Raw genomic sequence first — 26463 nt, 5'->3', positions numbered from 1 at the left:
ATCGACAATGCAATATCCCATTCTTTGCATATGTTATGCATAATATATGTCAATTTGGAGATTGCATGACATGTTATTACTTATTGAATGATATACATGTTGTATTGGTAATTGAAACCTTAAAGTCATTGCATGTGTATTATATGCTTTTATCAAAATGGAAGATTATTTTGATTATAATTCTTTTATGTTTTGTATATGAGAGAAATTTATGTACATGGATTTTGCACCAGTAATCGGTGTTGCATTTGAAAGGAAATTGCAAAATTATTTTTGTAGAAATGGATATTTTTGAAATTATAAATTAAAGTGAGATTTGTTAATCACCAAAGTGGTCAAATTTATTAGGTTTATAATTTCATTTTACTTGATTATTTGAGATAACGATGTTGTGAAATTATCGTGTTTGGGTTTATTAAGATTATTAATTATAAGGCATACATGAGTTACCCAAAGGTGAACCATTGCTTATAAGTAATGATATTAAAGATTTATTTTCATGCTTGTTGAGTATGTATGTGTCTCCAAAGGTAGCATGCATGTCTAGAATAGTATGGTCTATTTCCCATTAAAGTGTATTTGGTTGGCATCATTATTGATATGGAAATGTGTTTATTTATCACCCAAAGGTGAAATTAGATACATGATTAAAGTTTATATAGTTTGAATCCATTAAGTTTACTCAAAGCTTTAAGTGTGAGTTTATTTAAATATATGCAACTATTCCTAACTTGTCTGCTTTGGCTAACTTAATGATCAAGTTCAATGGGCTCAACTATGCTGAATGGTTTGAAATGATCTAGTTTCAACTGGGTGTAATAGACTTGGACCTAGCATTGAAAATGGATAAAGACCCACCAATTATTACAGAGACCAATACTGATGTTGACAAGTCTCTTAAAGAGGCTTGGGAGTGGTCTAACAGATTGGTATTGAACATGATGAGATTAATTATGGCTACAAATGTGAAGCCATATATGCCTAAAATAGATAATGCAAGGGAATTCATGAAATTGGTCAAGGATTACTCACTATCTGATATTACTGACAAATCAATTGTGGGGAATTTATCAAGTGAGCTGACAAACTAAAGGTTTGATTGGTCTCAACCAATTCATGATCATGTGACAAAAATGGCTAATCTGGAAGTAAAGTTGAATACCATGGAGATGGAAGGGAGTGAGTCCTTTCTAGTACAGTTTATTTTGAACTATCTTCCTACTAAATTTAGCCAATTTCAAGTGAACTATAACACTCTTAAGGAAAAATGGAATTTTCAAGAAATTAAGGTCATGTTAATTCAGAAGGAAGGGGGATTAAAGAAAATGAAGGACAACTCAATTAATCTCACAACTCATGATGGAGCTAGTACTAGCAAGAGCAAGTCGAGTAGAAAAGGCAAAGGAAAATTCAACTTAAAGGTTAAAGATGGAGGAGTCTGTAAGGAAAAGAAGTGCTACTTTTGTAAAGAGAGGGTATATTTTGAGGTGCCTAATAATACCTGGTGGCTTGATTCTGGAGCAACTACTCATATGTCACATATTATGTAGGGATTCCTTTCGATCCAAACCATAAAAGGAACTAAAAAGTTTCTCTACATAGGAAACAGGATGAAGGCAAGAATAGAGGGCATTGGGACTTATAGATTAATCTTGGACACTGGTTGTCATGTAGATTTGAAAGGATGTCTCTATGTACCTAGATGGGCCAGGAATTTGGTTTATGTTGCAAGGTTGGATGCTTTAGGTTTTAATTTCAAGATTGGAAACAATGAATTTTCATTATTTAAAGATATGTACTGTTATGGATTTGGTACTTTAATAGATTGTTTGTATTGTTTCAATATTGATGAAAAGTTTAAAGAATCCTTGTTGAATGTTGAATGTGATGTTAGTAGCAAGCGTAATATGCATAATGATAGTTCTACTTATTTGTGGCATCAAACATTAGGTCATATTCCCAAAGAAATGATAATGAAAATGAAATTTTACCTCAATTAGATTTTAGTGATTGGGATATATTTTTAGATTGTATTTAAGGAAAACAAACTAAACAAATATCAAAGAATTTTGCTACAAGAAGTAATGAACTTTTAGAATTGATACACACTGATAAGTGTGGACCTTTTGATGTTCCATCTTAAGGCAGTGAAAAGTATTTCATCACCTTTATTGATGACTTTTCATGTTATTGTTATATATATCTTCTACATAAAAAGTCTCAATCAATGGATGTCTTGAAGGTATTCATTGATGAGGTGGAAAGGCAATTAGATATAAAAGTGAAAGTTGTAAGGTCTGATAGAGGTGGTGAATTTTATGGCAAATTTAATGAAAGTGGATAATTTCCAAGTCCATTTGCAAAGTTTCTTGAATGTATAGACATATGTGCATAGTATACTATGCCTGGCACACCACAACAGAATGGTGTGGCTGAAAGGAGGAATCGTACTCTAATGGATATGGTTAGGTCTATGCTGAGTTATAGTACTATACCTTTATCTTTGTGGATGCATGCATTAAAGACCACTTGTTTATCTACATAACAGGGTTCCTAGTAAGGCAGTTCCTAAGACCCCTTATGAATTATCGACAGGAAGGAAACCCAGTTTGAGGCATCTCCATGTTTGGGGATGCATGCATTATACTTCAAATGTGTATTTCTATCATATTGTAACAATTAATGTTGTGGTACTTCTCATCATTCTGTTAGCACTCAACAATTTATCACGTTAAAAGAGATTCGTCACTAGTTGATCAAATGACGACCAACCCCCAAAAACATTTCCAAGTATCCAGTCTTGTCAAAATTTTATACCACATACAAGTTTCAATTCACTTGTTTTCTTAGTAGCATTTTTTAATTTGTTAGTCTTGTTGCATTTCAATTCTTACATAACTATGATTCTTTCCTCGGGAGATATATTAAATTCATTTACATATATTGTATGGATTCCGTTAATAAGATTTTTTAGGATGCTTTGCTTTGGCCAATCATTTGTTTTCACAAGAAAAACTTTAATTACATGTTGTATAAAAAATATCAATGATCATATGCAATAAGTCTAGTAGGTAAAAAGTATCTCTATAGTGCATACGAGTTCCAAAGTTGTTAATGGAAGAATTTAAAACTAGATCCTAGTTTTATTTACTTCTGAAAATTGGACAGTCATTGTGGCACTATATCTAAAATATAATTTCGACCCATAGTTGCCTATTTAGAAAAATAAATGTATGCTTTCATAATTCTAACATAGTACATTGATAACTGGAATCATTTAGGTTGTTCCTCCTCAGTTTCTTCATGCACTTCTTGTCTATCTTGGTGATGTCGTTAGTTATGAGAGTACTTCAACAGGTTTGAAATCACCTTTGGCACCACAACCATCTTGATGTTGTCCTAGAATTGATACTCCCTCTGAAGGGCTTGTAAGATGGAAGTTACGGTTGGAATATTTTGCATATGAAACACTACAAGATTTAAGAATAGCCAAATTATTCGAGATAATTGTTGATTATCCTAAGAGGTACTTTGTTTTTAATTCTCTATTTTTCTTATGAGTTTTCTATTAGAAAATTAATTACCCTCTTTTATGTCTTAGCAAATTGAAGGGGTAGATTAGCACCCTTGACTAAAACATGTTCACTAGTTATAGCTTCCAGCCATAGCAGAGAGAATGGCAATTATTGTAGGCTTTAACATGTTCTTTTGGACAATGAAGCTTGAATTTGAATTATCACCTCTTTCTTGTTACAGTTGCATGCTTTAACCTTGGTTTTGAATAAATTTCAAACACCAACATTAAGCACTAGTGCCATTTGACATGTCATAACAAATTAATTATTTTCTAGATTGTGGCTCGTTTGTTCATGTGACATCTTCTGATAATGTATTTTCCTTTCTCTCTACCAATATTGGAAGCTCTCTGGCAATTGAAGACTTAAAATTGTGTCTTAAATACACTGGACAACATTCAAAGCTGGTGGAATCATTTATTTCAGCACTGTGTTATCGCTTGCTTACTGCAGGCGCGTCAACCAATGATATATTACACCAATATGTTTCAACTATTAAAGCACTTAGGACAATGGACCCTGCAAGTGTTTTCCTTGAGGCAGTTGGTGAACCCATAAGGGATTATCTAAGAGGAAGAAGAGATACCATAAAGTCCATAGTAACCATGATGACAGATGGGACTGGTGCACATTCAAGTTCATCTGGAAATCCTTGAGATAGCCTTCTTGAAGAGTTGAACAGAGATGAAGAGATTCAAGAGAATGCTGATGTTGATGATGATTTTAACACTGATGATAGGCAAGCAAGGGTCAATGCCATGCGGTATAGTTTTATTCTGGATGATCAACTGTTTTTAATTGTTCTTTATGGTTTGGTCTACCTGACATATTATAAACTGATGTTTCTTTTAATTGGGCTTTTCCAAGTAGATGGCAACCTGACCCTATGGAAGCAGATACATTAAAGGGAAGCAAAAACCAAAGGAAGGTTGACATACTTGGGATGATTGTTAGCATAATTGGTTCAAAAGATCAATTAGTCATGGAGGCTTTATAATTGCAAGAAGGAAATATTTAATAAAGGGGGAAAAGATAAGAAATGAAATTGAGGGAAGGAATGGCTCTCATTGTTTGCTTCTCATCCTTCTAGCCTTTTCCTTCTATAAGGAATTATATTCTGTTGAAATTTATGTGTTTTCTCCTTCTTCTCTCTTCTTCTTTTATAGGTGCAGATTAGCGGGCTTCTGAATTAGTCTGATTTCCTTAATTAGTCCTTCTTTCCTCAATTAGTCTCATTTCCTTAATTAGCCCTTCTTTCCTCAATTATTCTTCTTTCCTCAATTAGTCTTATTTCCTTAATTAGTCCTTATTTCCTCAATTAGTCTTTTTTCCTTAATTAGTCCTTCTTTCCTCAGCTAGCTTGCTTTCCTTAATTAGCTCTAATTTCCTTAATTATTCCTGCTTTTCTGGACTTTATTTTACTCACTAAGCTTCATAAATCCATCACTTTTAATATTCTCTACACAAAAACTTAAATGATGTTAATTTAACAATTATTTGCTCAGAAAATAAAAAATTAGAAGAGAAAAATTACAAATTCCTCTATAATTTAACCCCCAAAATATACTCATAATTAGTATTTATCAGCTTCCAAATAGTGGTATCTTAAGTTTAATGATACTATTACGTCGTATGGTTTCCTAGAGAACACCGTTGATCGGTGTATCTACATGAAGGTTAGTGGGAGCAAATTTGTAATTTTAGTCTTATATATTGATGATATTTTGCTTCCTGTTAATAATGTTGCTATGTTACATAATGTAAAGAAGTATCTCTCTAATAACTTTAAAATGAAAGATATGGGTGAGGCATTTTATGTGATACGAATAGAAATATTCTGTAATAGATCACAAGGATTGTTGTGATTGTCTCAGAAAGGATATATCAATAAAGTTTTAGGGAGATTCAAAATGGAAAAATGCTTTGCAGGGATTGTTACAATACAAAAAGGGGACAAGTTTAGTCAAATGCAATGTCCCAGAATGACTGGGAATGAAAGGAAATAAAGCATATCCCTTATGCATCAGTGGTTGGGAGCTTGAGGTATGCTTAGACGTGTACACGACCGGATATTAGCTTTCCCGTAAGAGTGTTGGGTCGATATCAAAGCAATCCTAGAATAGATCATTGAAAAGTTGCAAAGAAAGTTCTTAGGTACTTACAAGGCACAAAGGATTACATGCTCACATATAGGAGGCCAGATCACATTGAAGTGATTGGCGACTCGGATTTAGTCTATGTTGGATGTGTGGACTCAAGGAAGTCTACATTTTGGTACATCTTCCTTTTGGCTGAAGGAGCGATGTCATGGAAAAGTGCAAAACAATCTATGATTGCCACTTCTACCATGGAGGTTGAGTTTGTGGCATGCTTTGAGGCCACAATTCAAGCATTATGGTTGCGGAATTTTACTTCAAGGTTTAGTATTGTCGATAGTATATATAGCCAGACCGCTGAGGATTTATTGTGATAACTCAACAGTTACCTTCTTCTCTAAGAATAACAAATACTCTAAAGGAGCAAAACATATGAATTTAAAGTATTTGTTAGTTAAAGAGTGTAGAAGCATAAAGTGTTAAGCATATTAGTACAAACTTAATGATAGTAGATTTGTTAACTAAAGGTTTACCACCCAAGACATTTATTGGCCATGTTGAAAGGATGGGTGTTGTGGATAAGTCCTTGTTAACGATGTAGTGTCATGTATATATATACATTTTAGTTGTGATGCTTGTACTATATGACACTTGTGAATTCAATTATAGTTGTTTATATTTATTTTGTCATTCACATTATATGGTATACATTATTGTTTTTGTGAGATGACATTATTGTGTCATAGAAAGGACTATAAACACACATACTACAGTATTAATTAAAGTTGAATTGGATGATTCGTAATACATGGAAGGAACCAAGTTCTTTGGATAACTTGCAATCACCATTATTCAATCATTTTAATTAAATTAAGGATGGTGACTTGTAATTTCAATGTATGGTGCGCACTTAAAGTTTAATGTTGAATCTTTAAGTCATGACAAGAGTCAAAGTGGGAGAATGTTAGATTATTTTAATCTCATATTGGATCATGTAATTATAGAATGACTTTAATGAAAAGATGCATAATGTGATGATTGTTAGACTTAAATGTATTAAAGTCATTAGGGGTTATTTTAGTTTTATTAAAATTAATTCTCTCTCTTCTCACTATATTAAGGGTAATTTTGGCATTAAAGAAAACAAATTTAAAAAGGGAGTTACGGAAGATTCTAAGGAAATGATTTCCTTCTCGGTAGCCACTAGAGATCATCTGGAGATTCTAAGTCTAACCATTCTTTCCCACGAAACTCCATTAAAATATAGTCATTCCATGACCCTGCTCTTCTGCTAAAAAAACTCACTCCCTTTGTAGTAACCAGTCGAGGAAAGCCATGAGCATCTATGTGATATGAAAACTCACCAGAACCAGGATCTTCCGTATTTTTCCAAGAAATGAGAGACATATAAGGACGAGTAACCAAGTTTGTCCTCAAGTTTCATCCCTGCAAGAAAAGTGTCACCAGGGTAATCAAAACTTTCCCACAAAAAATTCTCTGTGCTGTCTCAATCTTTCACAACAAGATTTCCTGAGTCTAAAAGCTGCATGATTGGTTTCTCAGCAATTCTTGATGAGTTGGAGAACCACACGATACCCTTTGAGCCATCAAGAATAACAGGATTTCCTTGATGAGTTAGTGTGAGAAATGCTGTTGAGTTTTTCACAGGGGCATCTCTGTTGGCAACCCACACAATAGTCCTTGGTGATATGTTCTTGTACCATATACCAAAGTATTGGCCTTGTGAGTTTCCAAAGTTGAAGAATCCTGCTTCAAATGTTCCAGCTGCAGAAACCAGGGACTTGGTTCCTTGGATTGACTTCTTCGGAGTAATAGTAATGGTGCCTTCTACAGATAACATGGAAATGAGGCAGAAGAAGAAACAGCGCACCATTATTAACATTTGTTATGGAAACACATTTGTGTTACAAGCCTCCATGTCCATTTAATTAAATTATTTGAAGAAGAGGGTGAGTTCAAAGTTTGACATGTTCTTGCTAAGTCGACTGACACTGAGGCTGCATTTTTAGACCGAAATCAATGCTTTCTTGTTTGTATTACAAGTGAAATAAAGAGAAAATAAATAGAATGGAAATAACTAACAAAATGAAAATAGAGAGAAAATAATTAGAAATGAAAGAAATTAAAAATTGAAATAGATGAGAAATGAATATAAATAGGAAGAGAAGAAGTGAATGAATTTCTCTAAGCTTATTTGGATGAGCGGAAAGAAATAGATAAATTATATATCTTTGGTTTAATTGTATTTTTTATCCAATTTTTTTATTTTTTGATGAATTTTTCTTCCAATAATTTAATTTGACATATTTTAATTCCAACATTTAAAAAAAAACTTGTAAATTTAACCTCCTATCATTGAGCTAACTTAACATGTTAAAATAATTGTACTTTTTTATCTCTAACTTTTTACTTTTTTGACGAATTTTACTTTTAACTTTTATGCTAATGCAACATCAACCTGTCAAGTTAGTGAATTTTACAAGTTGCTTAAAAAGTTAAAAATAAAATATACGAAATTAATTTGTGTAGATTTAATTCTTAAAACTGTAACATACAATTTCCTGTATCTAAATATCAATCTTGGCAAGTATACACCAACATACTATAATATTTCACCTTAACATTTGTTAATTGTCACAATAAGTGATACACAATGAGAATTGTCGACGCTAGAATTTTAGAGTTATGCGGTCAGATTATATCAAATTCATTAAAGGAAAGTAAGTCTTGTTCTTTTTTGGTGTCTAAGTAAGTATTGTTTTGATATGTTTGCCAGTCACCTCTCTTGCACCAATAACATTAACACCTTGCTCAACAATTAATCTTGTGTCAAACATCAAGTTTTCTCATTAATATCACATAAACGCCTTTTTTTAAAAACTAATTTGTGTTAATAAAAAAATGTCAAAGCAGGTATAACACTATTAGAAAAATTAGTTATTCATCAAGCAACACCAATGTCAACTTTAGCATAAACTTTTGGAAAGTTGTGTCACAATTAATTCTTTCAACTCTTGTCATCCCTATAATTTACCCTTTGTTTAGTTCCTGTAATTTTCTTTAAGAAAGGTTTTAAATTTTTTTTTTTCATTTAGTACTTATCGTGAAAAAATATTAACAATTATTGACGTGGTTAACAAATGTTGAGCAAAGAGTGTAACGTTTGCAAATGATGATGTCAACAAGTGTGATGTGAGCAAAAAAAATATTACCTTGTAAACATGTTTCCTTATTTAATTCTTTCAATTTTTTAATGTTTATTAAAATGTTGATTTCGTATGCACTTAACAAATAATATATTAGTTTTCCTCAAATTCGAGTCATGGTCATATATAATTGTATTAAATACTTTAACAAAATAATTTCCTAATTTTCCTTTGATATCCATCTAATTGTACTTACGTTGGCTATCAATATCAAAACTAGAGGTATAAGTAGTCCGTAGGATCAATCAAAAGTTCTTTTATATATATTTTTACCTTTATCTGTATTATGGAACATTTTTTAATTAAAATATTTATATTTTTTTATATTATTACTTATGACAATATTTGTTGACTAAATATTTTTTTATGATAGTATTTTTTAGTAGGTGAAAGTTTAGCTGGGCCATGTGAACTCACTAGATAAGGACATGCCCTAAAATTCAAACAACACTTAAGTCTTCATGTATATAGTAAGATTTAAACCCACATTAGTATAGGATATAAGTTGATCCTTAGCAACCTTTTTCTTATGGAAATTGATCAAATAAAAAAATCATATGTAAATTTAAAATCACACTTGGGTTGGATAAAATAACTTGTATATAAATAAAATTAATATTTTTTTGGTAAAGAAATAAAATTAATATGTCAAACATTAACATTAATAACAATTGTAATTTATTCCAGTAAAAAAAACTATTGTTAATTATCACTTCATAGATCTCTGGGTAGAAATAGATCAGATTACTTTATAGATATTCAAGCTAAATTTATATGTAAGATTTGAATTTTAAATTATTTAACAGAGATCATCATCAAGGGAATTGAAATTTAGAAACTAAAAAGTGTGTTTGATTTTTATTTTTGTGGTATGGAATGATGTTTTTATTATCTTATCTTAATTATTTCTAAAATATTTATCTGCCATGTATCACACTTAATTGATGAGTTGTTTCATTATAGATTGTTAATGTAGAATGTTAAACTGGCAAAAATAAAAAAATAAAAAAAGAATAGTGAACAGAGATAGTCAACCTTGATACATCACCAAACTTGTACTATTTTCTCGTCAAATAAATTACAAATACCAAAATGGCACTTTGTGACTCATCCAAAAGAAGGTAAAACACAAACATGTACGCCAAAATAATATAAATGAATGGAGATCAAAACAAAATCACTGCCACGGTATTGGTCAAAGAAAAAGGCTTGTTTCAAAAGTAACTTGATTGAGATTGCAAGAGCTCTAGCTCAGCTAATACTTTTGCAACTGTTGACTTCAATCTAGAATCACTTTTCTGGGCAAGATCAATAAGAATCACCTGAGCAGATTCTCAATATTTTACTCTATGTTCTGCAACCTAGAATATTCTCTCCAACATCCATATTGCCTTTTCTTGAACCTTTGCATCCTCAACTTGTACATTTTTTATAATAGCCTCCACACCTGACAACTTGGCAATGGAATTGACACCACCTTCCCAGATTTCATCTAGCAAAAGAGTTGAGAGGGCATGCAAAGCAGCTTCAACTACTTCTCTCTCAGTATCTTCCAATAATTGGATAAGGGGAGAAACAGCACCTGCCTTGACCAAACAAAATGTGCTGTTGACAAAGCAATATCCATCATGAACTTCACAATATGCCATTCACCGAGGGCGGAACACATGGCCACCTTGATTTTCTAGACTTCCTAAGAGACAGAGAATTCTGCGATAGTTGAACCAAAGAGATTGCAGCCCTTGATTTTGTGATTGGTGAACCACTTGAGAGCAGTTTTACAAGCAAAAGAATCACCCCTTGTTCGGCTGAAAGAAGTTGTAGTTTCTTGTCAGAGAAAATTGTGAAGCGAATAATAACACTTGCAATACTCTCGTTTAAGAAGTTATTTGTTGTGGATGAATCACTTCCTGTGCTAGAATACATAATGGATATTAAAATGGGCAGCAAATTTGCTCTCTTTGGTATATCTGTCACTTTTTTATTACTATTAGGAAGATTACTCAATATGCCGACAGCCGCAGCCCTTTCACTCTCTAATGTTGATGTTGAGATTATATTGACAATGTTGAAAAGATGAGTTTCATTAAGATGTTCAGTCAATTCATCTGTTAGATCTTTCGAGAGACTGTACAGCAATTGCAAGACCTTACTCCTGACTTTGGTGGTGTTTTCCTTGAGAAAGGGCAAGAGCAACTGAAGTGCACCTTTTTCCTTCATTTTGCTTCTCACTTTGGATGCACCAGGATGGGAGGCTATGTTATTTAGAGCTTCTAATAGATGACCTTGAATTATAGGGCTAGAAAAATTCAAAAGTGAAAGCATCTGTTGAGCCACATCATCATTAACAAGGATGGATTCTGACTGAGCAATTCTTGCAAGAATAGCTGATGCAGGCTCGCGCAAAGTCATGAGCACAGATGTTACTGAGAAAAGAAGTTGTAGCAGAGTTCCTGCAATTCCAGATCTGATCAAGTGTTGCAAATTTTCTGTCATGCTAGACAGATTTTGTAGCGCATTTAGAGAGGATAACTTGGACTCGAGTTACCCAGTACTAAACATATTGGCAAGGGGCTCAATTGCCCCAGCTTCTCCAAGGGAAAGTTTGCTGTGATCAGTGAGCTCCAACCTAGAAAGTGCTTTTGCCATTAGGATCTTGTTCATGTCAGACCCTACAATAGCATGATTTCAGATTCAGGTGCATGGAATGTAGAATCATTTACTACAGTTCTGATCATTGTTGATTTAGAAGCCATACACAGAACAATTAATAAATCCAAATGAAAGTCATTGATCGTCCCCCTCCTAAATATTATTATACAAGGTTAAAACATATTTATAGCATGCGTGACGCACAATTTTAACACTATACTTTACAGTAACTTAACTCCATACTTTATGAGGCAACAGATGGCAGGCACGTAACTGGAAATGACTGTATGTATAAGGACTAAATTTATTTTTTCTTCATATAATCATCAAATTGGAACAAAACATATGTTTAAACCATGCTTAAAAAATTGTTATTTATCATGCATGTAGCATTAGGATAGAAGAAAACACAAAATTTACATGTATGAACACAGAAACAGTACAATACCAGTTTTGGCAAATGTTAATTCAGTTGGGGAAACATAGCCAAGACTATCAAATTAAGATTAAACTGAATTTAAGGGTAATAGTATTGTCCTAAATAAACACATTATGATTTTCATCTATGATATATAATGGACTCGATGATATATACTCCTAAATTACTTGTAATAACATGAATGGATTATCCACATAAATGATAGAGAAGGAAAGTGATGTATCAGATAAGGAAACCCTGTATTACCTTCTTTCAAATACTGTACCAATGGCCTAAAATAGCCAGCTTCGGCCATATGAAGTGCATTTTGAGTATTACTAGACAATATATCCAATAACTTTGCCGCGTCATGTGAGGCATCAGGGTCATCCCCATTAAGTATAGCAACTAACATAACAATGCACCCTTGAATTCTTCCAATTCGCCGTCGAACTGCCTGAATGTCAGAGAGGTCTAGCAACAGCCCCACTGCTTCCTTCCTCTCTTCTGAATCTCTTGTCAGTGACTTCACCACTGCCGATAAAAATTCAATTTCTACCATCTTCTCCTGCAGTGAACTACTTAATTAAGCTAAAACAATCATAGGTGCAATGATTTTAGACCAACATTTACAAGATACGTCACCTTATGTTAAGGATTTTACCTTTTTCTCATCATTTCCTAAAGCAATACTTCTTAGCAATCGAATGATGGTCAACCTATTGTCAGCCTTACATGAACCTAGACGATTGAAAAGAATGGAAAGAGTTGCTTCCTCATCAATCAAGCCACCATCCAGTCTTTCACTCCTCATGAACTCCTTTAGTCTCAAAAGTGCAACCGCAAATTCTTCATCCTTACCATTCTTAAGTTGCAAAACAACATCATCGATAGAGACATTAACTATTTCCTCTTCTATTTCTCCAGTCAGTTTCATGGCACTTCCGGAAAATCTCACATTCATCAATTGTCTTTGCAATGTACCAATCTTTTCTCTGAAGTCCGTGGACACTTCTAGGCTGGCTACAAGCAGAAGGCCCAAGGATCGACCGATATCATGTGTTATGTCCACAATTTGCTTGATTGGTTGTCTCAAATTGGAGCTTTTAGTCTAAGCTTTCGCACGCCTCAGCTCATTCTCAAGAGATTCCAAGGATTTTCTTATAGGTGGCTTGTCCAAAACAGTGTTTTTTTCCCTCAAGTCAGTGAAGATTGGTGGAAATTTCTCAACCAACATGGCAATCTCAGCAAAAATATACACCTCAATTTCAGAGTTCTTAGCAAGAGAAGCAATCTCATCGGTCAGCTCTGACAACAATTTAGAAAATTTTCTCTCTTCTATGATTTCCATCTTGTCTAAGAAAATTTACAAAGATCCTCAATCAATTGGGAAATAGTAGATGTCGAGAGAAAAGTGCTCACAAGAAATTAATACACAAACAAAGAAAATCATACAAACAACATATACAGACAAGAATAACCAATCGTAGCAAATTAAAACAAAAGGGTGAATTGAACCTGCTGAGAAAACGCAAGGATGAGTGAAGGAAAAGGAAAATTGGTCTGTTTGACCTTAGAACCACAACCACATGTGAAAATTGAGAACTTTCAGATGCCCAAATAAATTCCAAACCTTAATAGCAAAGAATAACGACACCAGTACCCCCCCCCCCCCCCCCCCCCTTCTTTTAGGTTGATTTTTTCTTATGTTTGGTTTGGAATATAGTAAGGAAAAGGTGTCTTGTGGGGTCAATGTCAGAGACGGCTGTGACCCATTAAATATAAATAAGGTGGTGAACATGGTTCCCTTGCTTTGATCGTCATGGTCACGTTGTGCTTCCAACCAAAGTGAAACTGTGAATGAATGAATGATGGAAAACGAAGTCAAAACCTGCAGCACAAGTTACCACTTGTTTCACTCTCTTTCTCTGTGTATTTTTGTACTATGAAAGTGCTTTTGTGGTTGGATGTTTTTGTTTGGTTAGTTTTTCAGGCTGGGGGTAGAAATTGCTCCATCAAGCGCCACGTAATTGCATAAATATTTCTTTTTTTTTTCTCAACTTGGTTCGGATATTCGGACCACTAGTAGTATATGGTTGAATGAAAGGAGCTGCATAGGTGGAGGAAAAAATAAGGAAAACTAGCGTCCAAGTTTTGGTTTAATATATTTTTTTAATATTAAGTTTTTACCAATTTAACGATTGAAATAAAAATTTGTATTGTATAAGTGAAATAAGATTTTGAAAATTTATAGTAGTATAATTTAAATATTAATTAATATTTCATTAATTAATTTTATTTTGATATACAATTATTAGAAATTCTTAAAAAGTGAAGGAAGATGATCTCGAGAGCAAGGGCCTGATAGGAAAATATATAGATTATTGTTTCTTATCATATTTTTTTTTAGAAATGATAAGAAAACTTTCGAAGTCTCTTCTAAACATATTTTTTTATTTGATTAAAATCTATTAAGAAAATAAAATTTTATGAATTTCATGTCATATATAAAGATTTTTTTTTTCGTGATCTTATAATTTTTAATAAATATTAACGAATTAGATAAAATGATTTTAAGAAATATATTAAATAATGTATTCCTCTTGCTCCACGTCAAACTTTACATCACATACAGCCAAGCTACAATAACCCACTATTACATACGGTTTACAGTGGTCCAGTGTTTAACAATGGATAGATATAATATTGAGGAAAAGCAAAATCTCTTCCATCAAGACTTTATCTGGAGATTGGCACTCAATAAGTTACCAACGAGGCAAAACCTTAGCTAGAAATAGAGATATATTGGCAAATGGTGAGTCCGCTCCATGTCCTTTCTGCAGGTTATGTGAAGAAACCGCGTCTCATTTGTTGCTGACATGCTTTGTTGAGGATAGAATCTGGAAGTGGTGTTATAGTTGGTTAGGCCCCGCTTGGGGTGATTGTGGGTTATCAGTTTTTAGTTTTGAAATGTTACTTTTAACCCAAATCCTGTTCAGATAATTTTATTGTGAGTTCATGTTTTACTAGTTTTAAAACCCTTTTTATCATATTTACAAAACAATAAAAATATGTTTTAGGATTTGGGAAGCAAGTTTTAGACAGAAGTCCCGACAGACGAATAGGAGATTTTCCAGCGACGAAGCGTGATTCATAGCGTCCTCTCCAAACCAGTCAGTGGCGGAAACCACGTTTGGCATGGAAGACGTAATCCTGTAGCTCCGAAGCACGTTTGAGCAGTCGTCAACGGATCTCGACAAAGCTCCTTGGTAGTTTCTCAGATTGGCGTCTGTTTCCGCTTCTATGTCGTCGTCTCCGAATCTGCTTCGATCGTCGTCTTCATCGTCGGAGGTGGCGAGAGGTTTGCAGTGGAGTTCGACGAGGCGGAGGAGGGCATGTTCGACGGTGCAGCGGTGGATGTAGAAGGCGGAGAGGGCCATGAAGGAGGCGCCGAGCAGCACGGCCACGGCGAGGTGAAGAGAGGGAGGCAGCCAAGAGGAGGGATCCATTGGAGGAAGTGATCGGTGATGACGATTCTCAATGCTTTTTATTTTTTTCATACTTTTTAATTGTTTTATCTATTTCTAACTTCCAACAGTTTCTAAAATTTTAAAACTGAAATTGAAACTAAAATTGAAACTCAATACTTAAAGCTGAAACTGCATTTAGTTTTTAATAATTCTAAAATTGGAAACAGAAAACTACCCGGAAGGGGACCTTAGGTACCGATATGGTTATCCCTGAAAAGTGAAAACACCATAGCGCATTATTCGCTGCATAGAGTTAAATTGGCAAAACAAGCTTGGAGTATGTTGTGAGTAGCATGAGAAATGACATGTTCTTTAACAATGGAGTTCTGTCCTTTGAAGGGATTATGGATAGGATCAGGATCAAGACTTGGAACTGGATGAGAGTCAAGCTGGTAGGTTTTCACTACTCCTTTTTCCAGTAGACCAACTTTCCGAATTTATGCCTTTCGAATATGGATGGAGGACATACCAGGGGCGGGTAATCTTTCCAGCTTAGGTGATGTCTTTGGTTGTTTGTGCTTGTTTATAGGTCTCGCTAGCACTGTGCTCTACCACTTGTTTTGATGATTTGGAGCCATGCTTCGGGTTATTTTGTTTTTCGTGTAATTCTTGAACCTTGCAAGGCGTTCCTTATGCACCTACTTGGTTCCAGTTTCTAATATATATATTATAATTTTTGCCTAAAAAAATAATAATACTGTGGTATTACTTTTATTTCTTTATATAAGAAACAAATCACAGATATGTGGTATTACCTCTGTAAAGTATAGAATAATTCGTTTTGTAACTTCATGTCACATTTACCATGCAGTCATAGGAATCACATTATTCCTTAAAGGAATGGACTAAAATCCATAGCCTATTCCAACAATTTCTAGGAATTAGATCGAGTTATGTCAATTCTCCCCCTTGAAGTTTTCATGGTAAATGCCTTCAAGGAGAGAAGCATTTCCTTCAACCTCTTCTTGGCATCTTCATCAAGCAAGTCACCAGCAGTGTTGAACTTTGGCGGTGACTGGAATAAATCTTGGTAGAATTCAGGTATATTAATGAAATGAAGATCCAAGTATACTCCTACCTATTTGCCGTAGATGATAGGTTAAATTAATGTTTATTTCCTCTAATTTATTTTTTATGTTCAATTAAATCCTCTAATTATTAAATGATTCAGTTAATTGGATCTTCTAATTATTTGAAATGATTTAATTTGATCATTTCCATCAATTAAATATACACATCATTAACATATCGCAATTGGTGTTGATGAAATGTATCAATATTAATAACGTGAATTACATGTCAGGTCTTATTGTACTGTTAAAGTTAACACTTAATTGATAAAAAAATACTTCTTAATAATTACAAAGCTTCCTCCCGTACTTAATATGGCAGCGGGTTTACGGGCCCAGACATTTGGTGGGGCCCAGACATTTGGTGGCCTTGATGCCGGGTGATGGTAGGTACACCAGTATTATTGTTTGTGCACCCAGCATTTTTTGATAATTCAAGAATTACCCCTATGTCTTCTTCTTCCTTTTTTAAGTTGTTTGGCTGGTTTGTGGCATTTGCGCTTCACTTTCTGCTCTGTTGGTTTTTGTTGTTGAGTGAGGTGCCGCTTGGGTGGAGGTGAAAGTGTTACCGGTGGGTGGTGGTTGTTGCGGTGGTTGGTTCGTCATCGGAGGTACACCAGGTACGCGAGTTGGTGTTGCTGGTTTCCCTGAATAATATTTGTTTATATGTGTATTTGAAATAATTCGTCTGTAGATTGATATAAGGTTGGATGGTGAAGTTGATGTGTAGGAGTCATAATCATGAATTGGCGAAGTTATTAGTTGGACATCCATACACTGGGCGATTGACTAAGGATGAAAAGACAATTATTGCTGATATGACAAAGTCAATGGTCAAACCAAGAAACATCCTGCTAACATTGAAGGAGCACAATGTCAATAGTTGTATAACAATCAAACAAATATACAATGCAAGAAGTGCATACCGTTCTTCCATTAGAGGAAGTGATACTGAAATGTAACATCTAATGAAGCTTCTTGAACGGGATCAATATATTCATTGGCATAGATTAAAGGATGAAAATGTGGTACGTGATATCTTTTGGTGTCACCTTGATGCGGTGAAGCTATGCAATGCATGTAATTTGGTGTTCTTGATAGATAATACCTATAAAACAAACAAGTACAATGCAAGAAGTGCATATCGTTCTTCCGTTAGAGGAAATGATACTGAAATGCAACATTTAATGAAGCTTCTTGAACGGGATCAATATATTCATTGGCATAGATTAAAGGATGAAAATGTGGTACGTGATATCTTTTGGTGTCACCCTGATGCGGTGAAGTTATGCAATGCATGTAATTTGGTGTTTTTGATAGATAGTACCTATAAAACAAACAAGTACAAATTCTCACTACTTAACTTTGTTGGTGTGACACCAACGGGGATGACATTCTCTGTTGATTTTGCATATCTTGAGGGTGAACGTGTTAATAATGTGGTATGGGCTTTAGAATGGTTTCGAGGTTTTTTTCTAAGACATGATGCCCTCCCTGGAGTTATTGTGACTGACAGAGACCTAACATTGATGAATGCAATGAAAACTGTATTCCATGAGTGTACAAACTTGTTGTGTAGGTTTCACATCGACAAGAATGTTAAGGCAAAATGTAAATCCCTAATTGGTAAAAAAAATGCTTGGGAGTATGTGATGGATGCCTGGGGAAGTTTGGTTGATTGTCCTTCGTAACATCAGTTCGATGATTGCCTTAAGAAGTTTGAAATTGCTTGTTCACCCTGACCAATGTTTGTTGACTATGTTAATGAAACATGGATAATCCCCCACAAGGAAAAATTTGTTACAACCTGGATGAATAAGGTGATGCACTTAGGAAACACAACAACAAACAAGTATGAAAATGTTCAAGTTTTTCTATTAGGGTTGATGGATTTTAATTATTGTATTTCTTTATTGTTTTTGTGTATTTCAAATGTAGGGTTGAATCTGCTCATTGGGCTTTAAAAAAAGTATTACAGAATAGCCTTGGAGACTTATGTAGTGTTTGGGATGCCATGAACAACATCATCACACTGCAACACACTGAAATTAAAGCATCCTTGGAAACAAGTACACATGTGGTTGGACATGTTTTTAAAGTTACCTTATACAAGGGGCTTCTTAGCATGGTTTTAAGGTATGCTTTAAATCAGATTGCTGCTGAGTATGAGCGTGTACATTATGCTGGAATGAATCCTTCTCGTTGTGGTTATGTCATGAGAACTATGCACGATCTTCCTTGTGCATGTGAGCTATCTAAATATGTTCTTGGTAGTATCCCACTAGATTCAATCCATATGGTTTGGAGGAGACTAAGTTTTTCAAACCAAGGGTTATCTGAGCCCCAAGTGACCATTAAGGAAAAGATGGAAACCATATCTAAGCGATTTGAGGAACTTGATGTTTGTGGTAAAGTAACTCTAAAGAGTAAACTTCGGGAAATTGCATACCATAATCAAAACTCTATGTACCCTCCTCCAAAAAAGGTCAACACTAAAGGTGCACAGAAGAAACCCATGAACAAAAACCAAAGATCAACAAAGTGTGATCCGTCTTACTAGGAGTATGTTGATGCTTTACATTATGTGCAAAATAGTAATTCTTCAGTGAAGCGTAGTGCATCATCTTCTAACCAGCCTATTCCAAGAAGGATCATGCCGATGTTGGATCAATTTCATTTGTTTATACACGATTTCATTGACAACATTGTGGATGTCAAAGCTGACGATAACTGTGGATATCGTGCAATTGCTACTTTATTAGGTATGGGTGAAGATTCTTGGTCCTTGGTGTGTAACCATTTGCTTAAAGAACTTGACAAATGGTCAAATGACTATATCAAGCTCTTTGGTGGCACATACAGATTCGAGGAATTAAGGAGGTCCCTACTTGTTGATGGATTATCCATGGTATGTAATTTATGTTTTGCTTTTTAAGAATTAACTTTAAATAAATATGATGTGTATATTTGTTTGATTCAGGTTACTATGGATAAGTGGATGGATATAACCGAGATGGGATATGTCATTGCATCAAGGTATAATGTAATCCTTGTATCGTTGTCACTACAACAAAGCATGACGTTCTTTCCTCTTAGAAGTCAATCACCAATAGATTCTTCTGTGCATCGCATAATATGTATCAGTCACGTCTATGGCAATCATTTTGTTCAGGTAGGTTCAAGATAGTCCTATTTTTAAATTTATGCAATCATTTGTTTTATAATAACGAAAAATTGTTTATGCATGTACAACAGGTTTATTTAAAAGACTGTTGTCCTTTACCGCCTCTAGCATTGTTATGGTCTAGGAATTGTCATCCTCAGGCAAAGCAATGGCCAACTCCATATATTAGTATAATGCATCAGTACAGAAACTGGATGATGTTGAAAAGATACTATGTGGACATAACTGAAGATTGAACATCTAGCTTCTAATGACTTTGTAATGTCCTACATTAATATATAATTGTTAGGTTGTATATTCACATAATTGTTAGTAGCTTTGTTACATTAAACTTAATTGTTTAAGGTGTAGAACTTATGAATTTACTGTGACATCATTACTAGGGTTACTTGATACGTTTAACGGTTACGTAATTTAAAATAATTTGTTAACGTTAACCCTAATATTTAGAGGCATGAACATAGACTAAAAATTATAAATCAAAATAAGTTAACATTTACAAAAATGTTTGGGAAAACGAAAATGTTGTCAAATACAAGAAAATTATAAACATAGTCCAAATATTAAAATATAAAATGGATGACGTCTATGGTTGATCCGTGCGCCGCCTTTGTCGCGACCTGACATAAACATTGCCCTCTATTGTGACACCCCTAGCGATCCTTAAGCAGTCTTCCATGACCTCGTGTATTTCTATGCCTGCAGTGACTATCCTTAGGTTGAGCAAACGCTCCAACCTTTCTGTGATTGCTTGGCAAGCCTCCTATGACATTGAAAACAACCGATAAAGTATTACATTATTTCAAAATTAAACTAAATGACATTTAATAGAACATTAATGCAACATTATTTACCACTGCATGTCTAGGCTGCTCCACATTAGAAGGGGCATGTGCTGGTGCTACTGCTGGTGCCACTGGGACCTCAGGGATATGTGGCTCCAAATATGTGTCATCCTGCATCACAGGTAGATGTCTAGCCATATCAACAGGTTGTGCCGGTGTCATGAGTGGATGAGAAATCATGAAGAACCACTGCATGTAATCTGATGCACATTGTCCTGGCACAACACAAATCTGCCCCACTGCTGCAAGATAGTCAGAGAAATGCATCAACCTGTTGTTAATATCTTCAAATGATAACATTGAACCTGTAGTCTGTGGAGGAATGGTCTGAACATATCCAAATTGTGGCACCACCCTCTCTGGTCGGTGTCTGACAACAATGGGACCCATCGCATATGACCTGAAAAGCATGAAATCAAATCAAAATCCCGCACTACACGGTGGTCACCGTAAGGCGTCCAGCAAACATAAGCAATCGTTAGTCCATCTAGACGTTTCCGGTACATCGATGCTGGTAATGACTTCGAAGAAGCCTTCATAGCAATCCATCGGCAAACATGTGGTTACATCTCATCATAGTCTGGATCACTCAAAGACTCAACAACAAAGGGAAAATGCTCATATATCCAACACTACAAAGATTAGATCAAAATAAAACAAATGTCAAATTAACATATTAAAAACATATTAATAACATTTTAAAAACAATTAAGTTACAATAATTGACAACAATTACCTGTAATAGGGTGATGTAACCAACAATCTATCGGTTGCCGCTCTTACAAGCATCATTCAAATGATCATACATATGAACTAGGGCGGCAGCTCCCCATGCATAGCTTCCACTCTGACTCAAGTCTCAAAAAGCGTCTAAAAAACAACATGAACATGCGTTGCACTCTTATTAGCAAAAAGAGTGCAACCTAACAAATGCAACAGATAGGCACGAGCTACAACATTCCAATGTCCGGCCTTACATTTACTCTGATAAATATTTCGTAGCCAAGATAGGCGTACGTATGCCCCATGCACTGCTACAAAAAACGCGTTCAACGTCGGTGCTTCTCGGAGTTCAACGACGATGCACGACCGTCTTTGAATGAGACGTCGTCGTAGGCCTCCGGCTAGTCTACGACGGTCTCCTTCCACCGTTTTAGAAACACACGATTCCTGCGACGGGGATGACTGGAGGCCCGTAGTTGCAGGTTCACCTTCGAAGACGTTGTCAGCACGAGGAACAACATTGAAAGGTAAGCTTTTAAGGTCAGGCTATGGCGGCACCGATGTAGTGTATAACAATCAATGCTTGAAAGGTAAGGTCTACTATGTCGTTGCACCGGCAACGACCGCCGTTGAATGGTTGGCCAACTACGTCGTTGCTGCCGTAAGCAACGACGTCGAAAGGAACCTTGCTACGTCGTTTCCAGGAGAGGAACGTCGTCTCCATCTGAACACGAGTCCTCTCTAACTTCTTAACCGCAATCTCCTTCTCCATCCTCAACAGATTACATTCTGCTCTCAACATTTCAGCTTGAAACTTCCACTTTTCTTCCTCTAAAGCCGACCCTTTTGGACTCTGACTTCTACTCTCAACTCTCTCCCTCCGCCTCTCACCCTCATAACTGTTGTTGTTGTTGTCCAACACCACTATTGGAACACATGCACGTCTTTCTCAATCAATAAGAGCCCCCAACCTGTTAGTAGTATTGGATTTAAGGTCCCTCTGGGAAGAGGGTCTCCGGCGAGGGAAGTGAAGGATCCTGGGGGTGGGAGGAGGAGGAGCGTGGTGGCACCACCTAGGTCTTCTTGATGCTGCAGTTGCCATGTTTTTTCAAGTCATGCAACAACAGAAACAAATGACTATATAATACACAGAGAAGGAGTAAGTGATAAAGAGGTGGTTGGCGTGCAACCTCTTCTGGCACTTCTCACATTGCATATCAGCAGAAAGAACAATTTCTTGAACCTGTTCTCAGCAAAAGAACCCAAACATCACACACAAAGTCATGATCAATCTCAAAACTGAAAATACAGTAAGGTGTTCACAGTACCACTGGCAGGGACAAAGACTCCATAGATGCCAGAGTAGTCCTAGTAAGAGGAAAGCTCTTCGAGATTTTTAGACCAACTTTCTCAAGCTCCTTTTTGGAACCATTTTCAAAAGCCATAACAGCATTAACTTAGCAAAATGGAGAAAAATGGAGAAAGCATTTTGGTGGGATGCTTGTTTTTGGTGGGCAGAAAATGGAGAAAGCATGAATATTCAATATGCCTTCCTAAGTTTTACCAAAAAGTTTTAGTTAGAGGAAATTCGTGAAGAAACTAAACTGAGATTATAATCATGTCATGTCATACGATTTATTTTTTTCTAGAATGATGATGGAAAGATCAGAAAACATCTCATGCAAGTACCAATCTTTTTTTTTCTTGAATCCAGTTATATCATAGAATTGAGCTTATAGTCTGTAGCATATACTATACAAGTCTACAGTTACAAAAAGCCAGAAAATTATTCATCTTCGAATAAGATATTTCTTTGCACAATCCATGCAAAAAACTTCTCCACGATCCAACAAGTAAATTTTCTTCTTTGACACAATGTATCCACAGTGCAACATCTTAGAGATTGAAAATCAAGACAGTATGGATTGTAGGCATATTGAATATCTTATCTAGCCAAGATATAAAATGAACAAAACAAAAACTTCCAATCTTACCTTGTAGCAAGCTACACAATCTCTCCATCCATCAGATTCCTTGTGAAATGCCTTACAAAAGGTTCCATTTTCATAAAGAGAGCTACATTTTCAAGGATCATAAAGAAACATCAAACAGTCCAAAAACAAAAAAGATCAAAAGAGATTTAGCAACCATCAGCCAACATTTACGTAAATTCACCAATAACAAACCAATGATCGCAAATGCTACAACCCAAGATTCATGTAAAATAATAAAAATAATGATGATAACATGATACCCAAGATTAATATACAGAATAGGTCTCATAAATCTATCAAGAACTTATAAAGATTAGTAATATATATAAAATCATCAAGGCATGCATCTATAATAAATTGTACATTAGTTGAAAAAACTAACCCAAGAAACAAAGAAAAACAATAACATTATGAAGAAAAAAGAAGAGAAGAGAGGACAAAGAAAACACACCCGCAGTTTTGACAGAGCAGAGCTAAACCACCACTTCGAAGCTGCCATCCGTTAATGAAGGTTGTTGTCTTGGACTTGCTGTGAAAGCAGAAGAGAATGTTGTCATTGCCTTTGTAAGAAGAAGAACCAACACCAGCCATTGAACTCGCAACAAGACAAACCACCCTCAAAGAATTAGTGAGAGAGAAATAGTTCCTAATAATTCTTTCAGAGTGGACTGAGACAGCTAAAGTGCATGTTTCACATTGATGCACCAACTAAGCTAGGTCAAGATAGTTGTAGATGAGTCTTGCACAGAAAAGGATTATATAATTTCATTGAATCATATATGATGCTAAAAATGAAATTCAATGAAATCCTCTATTAGTCTTATGCTTATCTCCTTGAAATTAATCACAAAAGGAACTAAGAATAAAGTTTGTGCAGGAGAATATGGATCCAGTCAAAACAATATCTTTCTCTCTCTGTTTGGTTTGGCATCTTGCTTATTCTTGTGGTCAGTATTTCTCTTCTTTCTTTCTTCTTTTTCAATGAGCTTGGATTTGTATAACAATATGTAATTCAATATTTCTCCATAGTTAGCTTTTTAACACTGATTTCTATTATTATTATGTTTTAGATTTATTTTGAAGAACTCTGTGTTTAGATTGGATTGGAAAACATACCTAGTTCAAGCTTTCTTCGTTGATTTATTATGCAGAATAATCAAATTCCTATGTTTCCCAATTTAGTTTTTTTTTTCAGGGATATCAATCTCAATACTCATTACTCAACCTCTGAATTTGTCTTCAACTTATTTTGATTACTGATCTAAGCTTCAATTTTATTTTCTATGACTAAAGAATGAAAATCGAAGCCTGAAATCAGAAGTACTAATTACTAAAGTACAATTTAATTGTGTCTTGATATTTTTGGTTAGAAGAGTTATAGTCATAAATGATAATACTTCATATGAAAAGTTTTCAGAATTAAATTTGAAAACAAAAATGACTCTGTTTTGATTTCTTTTTTCTTTGGCAGATATACTAGTTTGTATGATCATATTTTCTCGGATTGTCTAGCAAGTTTAGCTCAATTGGACGCTGAACAAGATACGTGAATTATTATAAATCTACTAAGATTATCTTCAATTTCTACAAATAAAAAAATATTTTATAGAATTTTGAGATTATGTGTAGAAGTAGAGGAAAAGGTAAAAAGTTAACTATTAGCAATGAGGAGGATGCCATAAGTGAAGAAGAAGAAAAGGTTCCTAAGCAAAAAAGAAGAGGGAGGCCGCAGAAACTATATGAGGAAGACTTTGATGAAGAAGAAATTGAGGAAATATTAGAAGAGGATGCTACTAGTGGTGACAACGTTATGAATGTAGTGTCTAGCAAAGAGATGAATGGATGCGGTTTTCATTGAATTACTTGTTTCTTCTCATGTTTTCAATGGATGCTACCAAAGTGACAAAATCTGCATCTCATGTTTTCTGTTTTCTAGTATTACTTGTTTCTTCTTGATCTTTCTTAATAAATGGATGCGGTTTATGGTTGGTTAGAATGAAAAATGCAGTTTACCTGAACAATCTCAGCATTCAGCAGCAGAATTCAGCAGTCAAGATTCAGCAGATTCAGCAGCAGCAAATTCAGCAGATTGCAGAAAAGTGGAAATTGCAGATTCAGCAGTAGCCACTGCCTCTAGTGTATGAAGATCAGCTACACCAAGCATCAAATCCTGCAAGAAAATGAAAGCAAAATAAATAATTTAATTCACTAATTGCAAGTTAGTAATATATAGACAGGTAGGTAGAGGGATTATTAATATACAAAGAGAGATAATAGAGTGACTGACATTGACCATTTCACTACCGATTCATTTCCAGTTAGCTCTTCAATATCATAATTTTCGGGATTGTCCTATATATATATATGTGTGTGTGTGTGTGTGTGTATTTAAAGCAATGGAAGATGTAATAAAAAGGCATACTGTTATATAACCTATTAGAACTGGATTGAGCCTAACTCAACCTATAAAGTATGAACTAGCTGTCTAGCTCAAGGGGAGCATTTGCTCAACCCTTAAAAGGAGTACATTGCATATCCCTTGCTGATCTAAACATAATCATTCTCAATTTATATTAGAATTTGTACAAGTACTTACCTAGTAAGTCCATAGCTGCACAGAGTGTTCCACCAGTTGCAATCAAATAATCAACAACTAAAGCACGCTCACCAGGTTCAACAGCTCCAAACCAACATGCATCTCAAGACAATCTCTTCCATATTCCAGAATATGCTCTTGAGAAATAACTTTGCCTGCCACCAAAGCAACCTTTTGTTAACAGGGACTGAGAGAACAAGCACTTGTGTCAATAATAATACGTGACATAATTTATGATTTCATGTTTATATAAATTAAGAATCACAACAAACCAGGCAATTTTTTCGGTTTCCTCAATGGTAGAAACTTTGCTTCTATTGCCAGTGCAATGGGAGAACCAAAAATGAAACCCCGAGCTTCAATTCCTACAAAACAGAGAAGGAATTCATTTTAACTTTTTTAAGAACACTAGATTGTGGACAAATATTATGTGCTATAGCAAGTGACTCTCAGAAACTGCCAATTTCTATCAGAGCTAGGGAGCATAAACACGAATACATTATCTTAATGGGTTCCTAAAGACATGCATTCAAACATTACTTTTTTAGGGCAA

The 26463-nt window shown here is 34.8% G+C and overlaps 1 protein-coding gene, 1 long non-coding RNA gene and 3 pseudogenes across 2 annotated transcripts; 1 reads left to right on the top strand and 4 right to left on the bottom strand.

Moving 5' to 3' along the window:
• Window positions 1-6874: 6874 nt before the first annotated feature.
• LOC114410671 lies at window positions 6875-7565 on the bottom strand (annotated as a pseudogene).
• A 2344-nt stretch (window positions 7566-9909) lies between these two features.
• LOC114409521 lies at window positions 9910-13635 on the bottom strand (annotated as a pseudogene).
• Window positions 13636-16372: 2737 nt separating this feature from the next.
• Window positions 16373-26463, bottom strand: part of LOC114410670 — a 100600-nt pseudogene continuing 90509 nt past the window's right edge.
• LOC114409517 lies at window positions 18620-20128 on the top strand. Its single transcript, XM_028373007.1, has 3 exons — window positions 18620-19476; window positions 19549-19740; window positions 19824-20128. Exons 1-3 carry the CDS (start codon window positions 19222-19224, stop codon window positions 19986-19988), a joined length of 612 nt encoding a protein of 203 aa, XP_028228808.1. The 5' UTR covers window positions 18620-19221; the 3' UTR covers window positions 19989-20128.
• LOC114409520 lies at window positions 25397-26357 on the bottom strand. Its single transcript, XR_003666105.1, has 3 exons — window positions 26183-26357; window positions 25911-26065; window positions 25397-25484 (listed from the first exon to the last, which is right to left on the bottom strand). It is a non-coding gene; the product is annotated as an uncharacterized LOC114409520 (long non-coding RNA).

This window comes from Glycine soja, chromosome 4 (genome assembly GCF_004193775.1).
Source record: "Glycine soja cultivar W05 chromosome 4, ASM419377v2, whole genome shotgun sequence".
Taxonomy (NCBI): domain Eukaryota; kingdom Viridiplantae; phylum Streptophyta; class Magnoliopsida; order Fabales; family Fabaceae; genus Glycine; species Glycine soja.
This window is presented reverse-complemented; position numbering and strand designations above follow the sequence as displayed.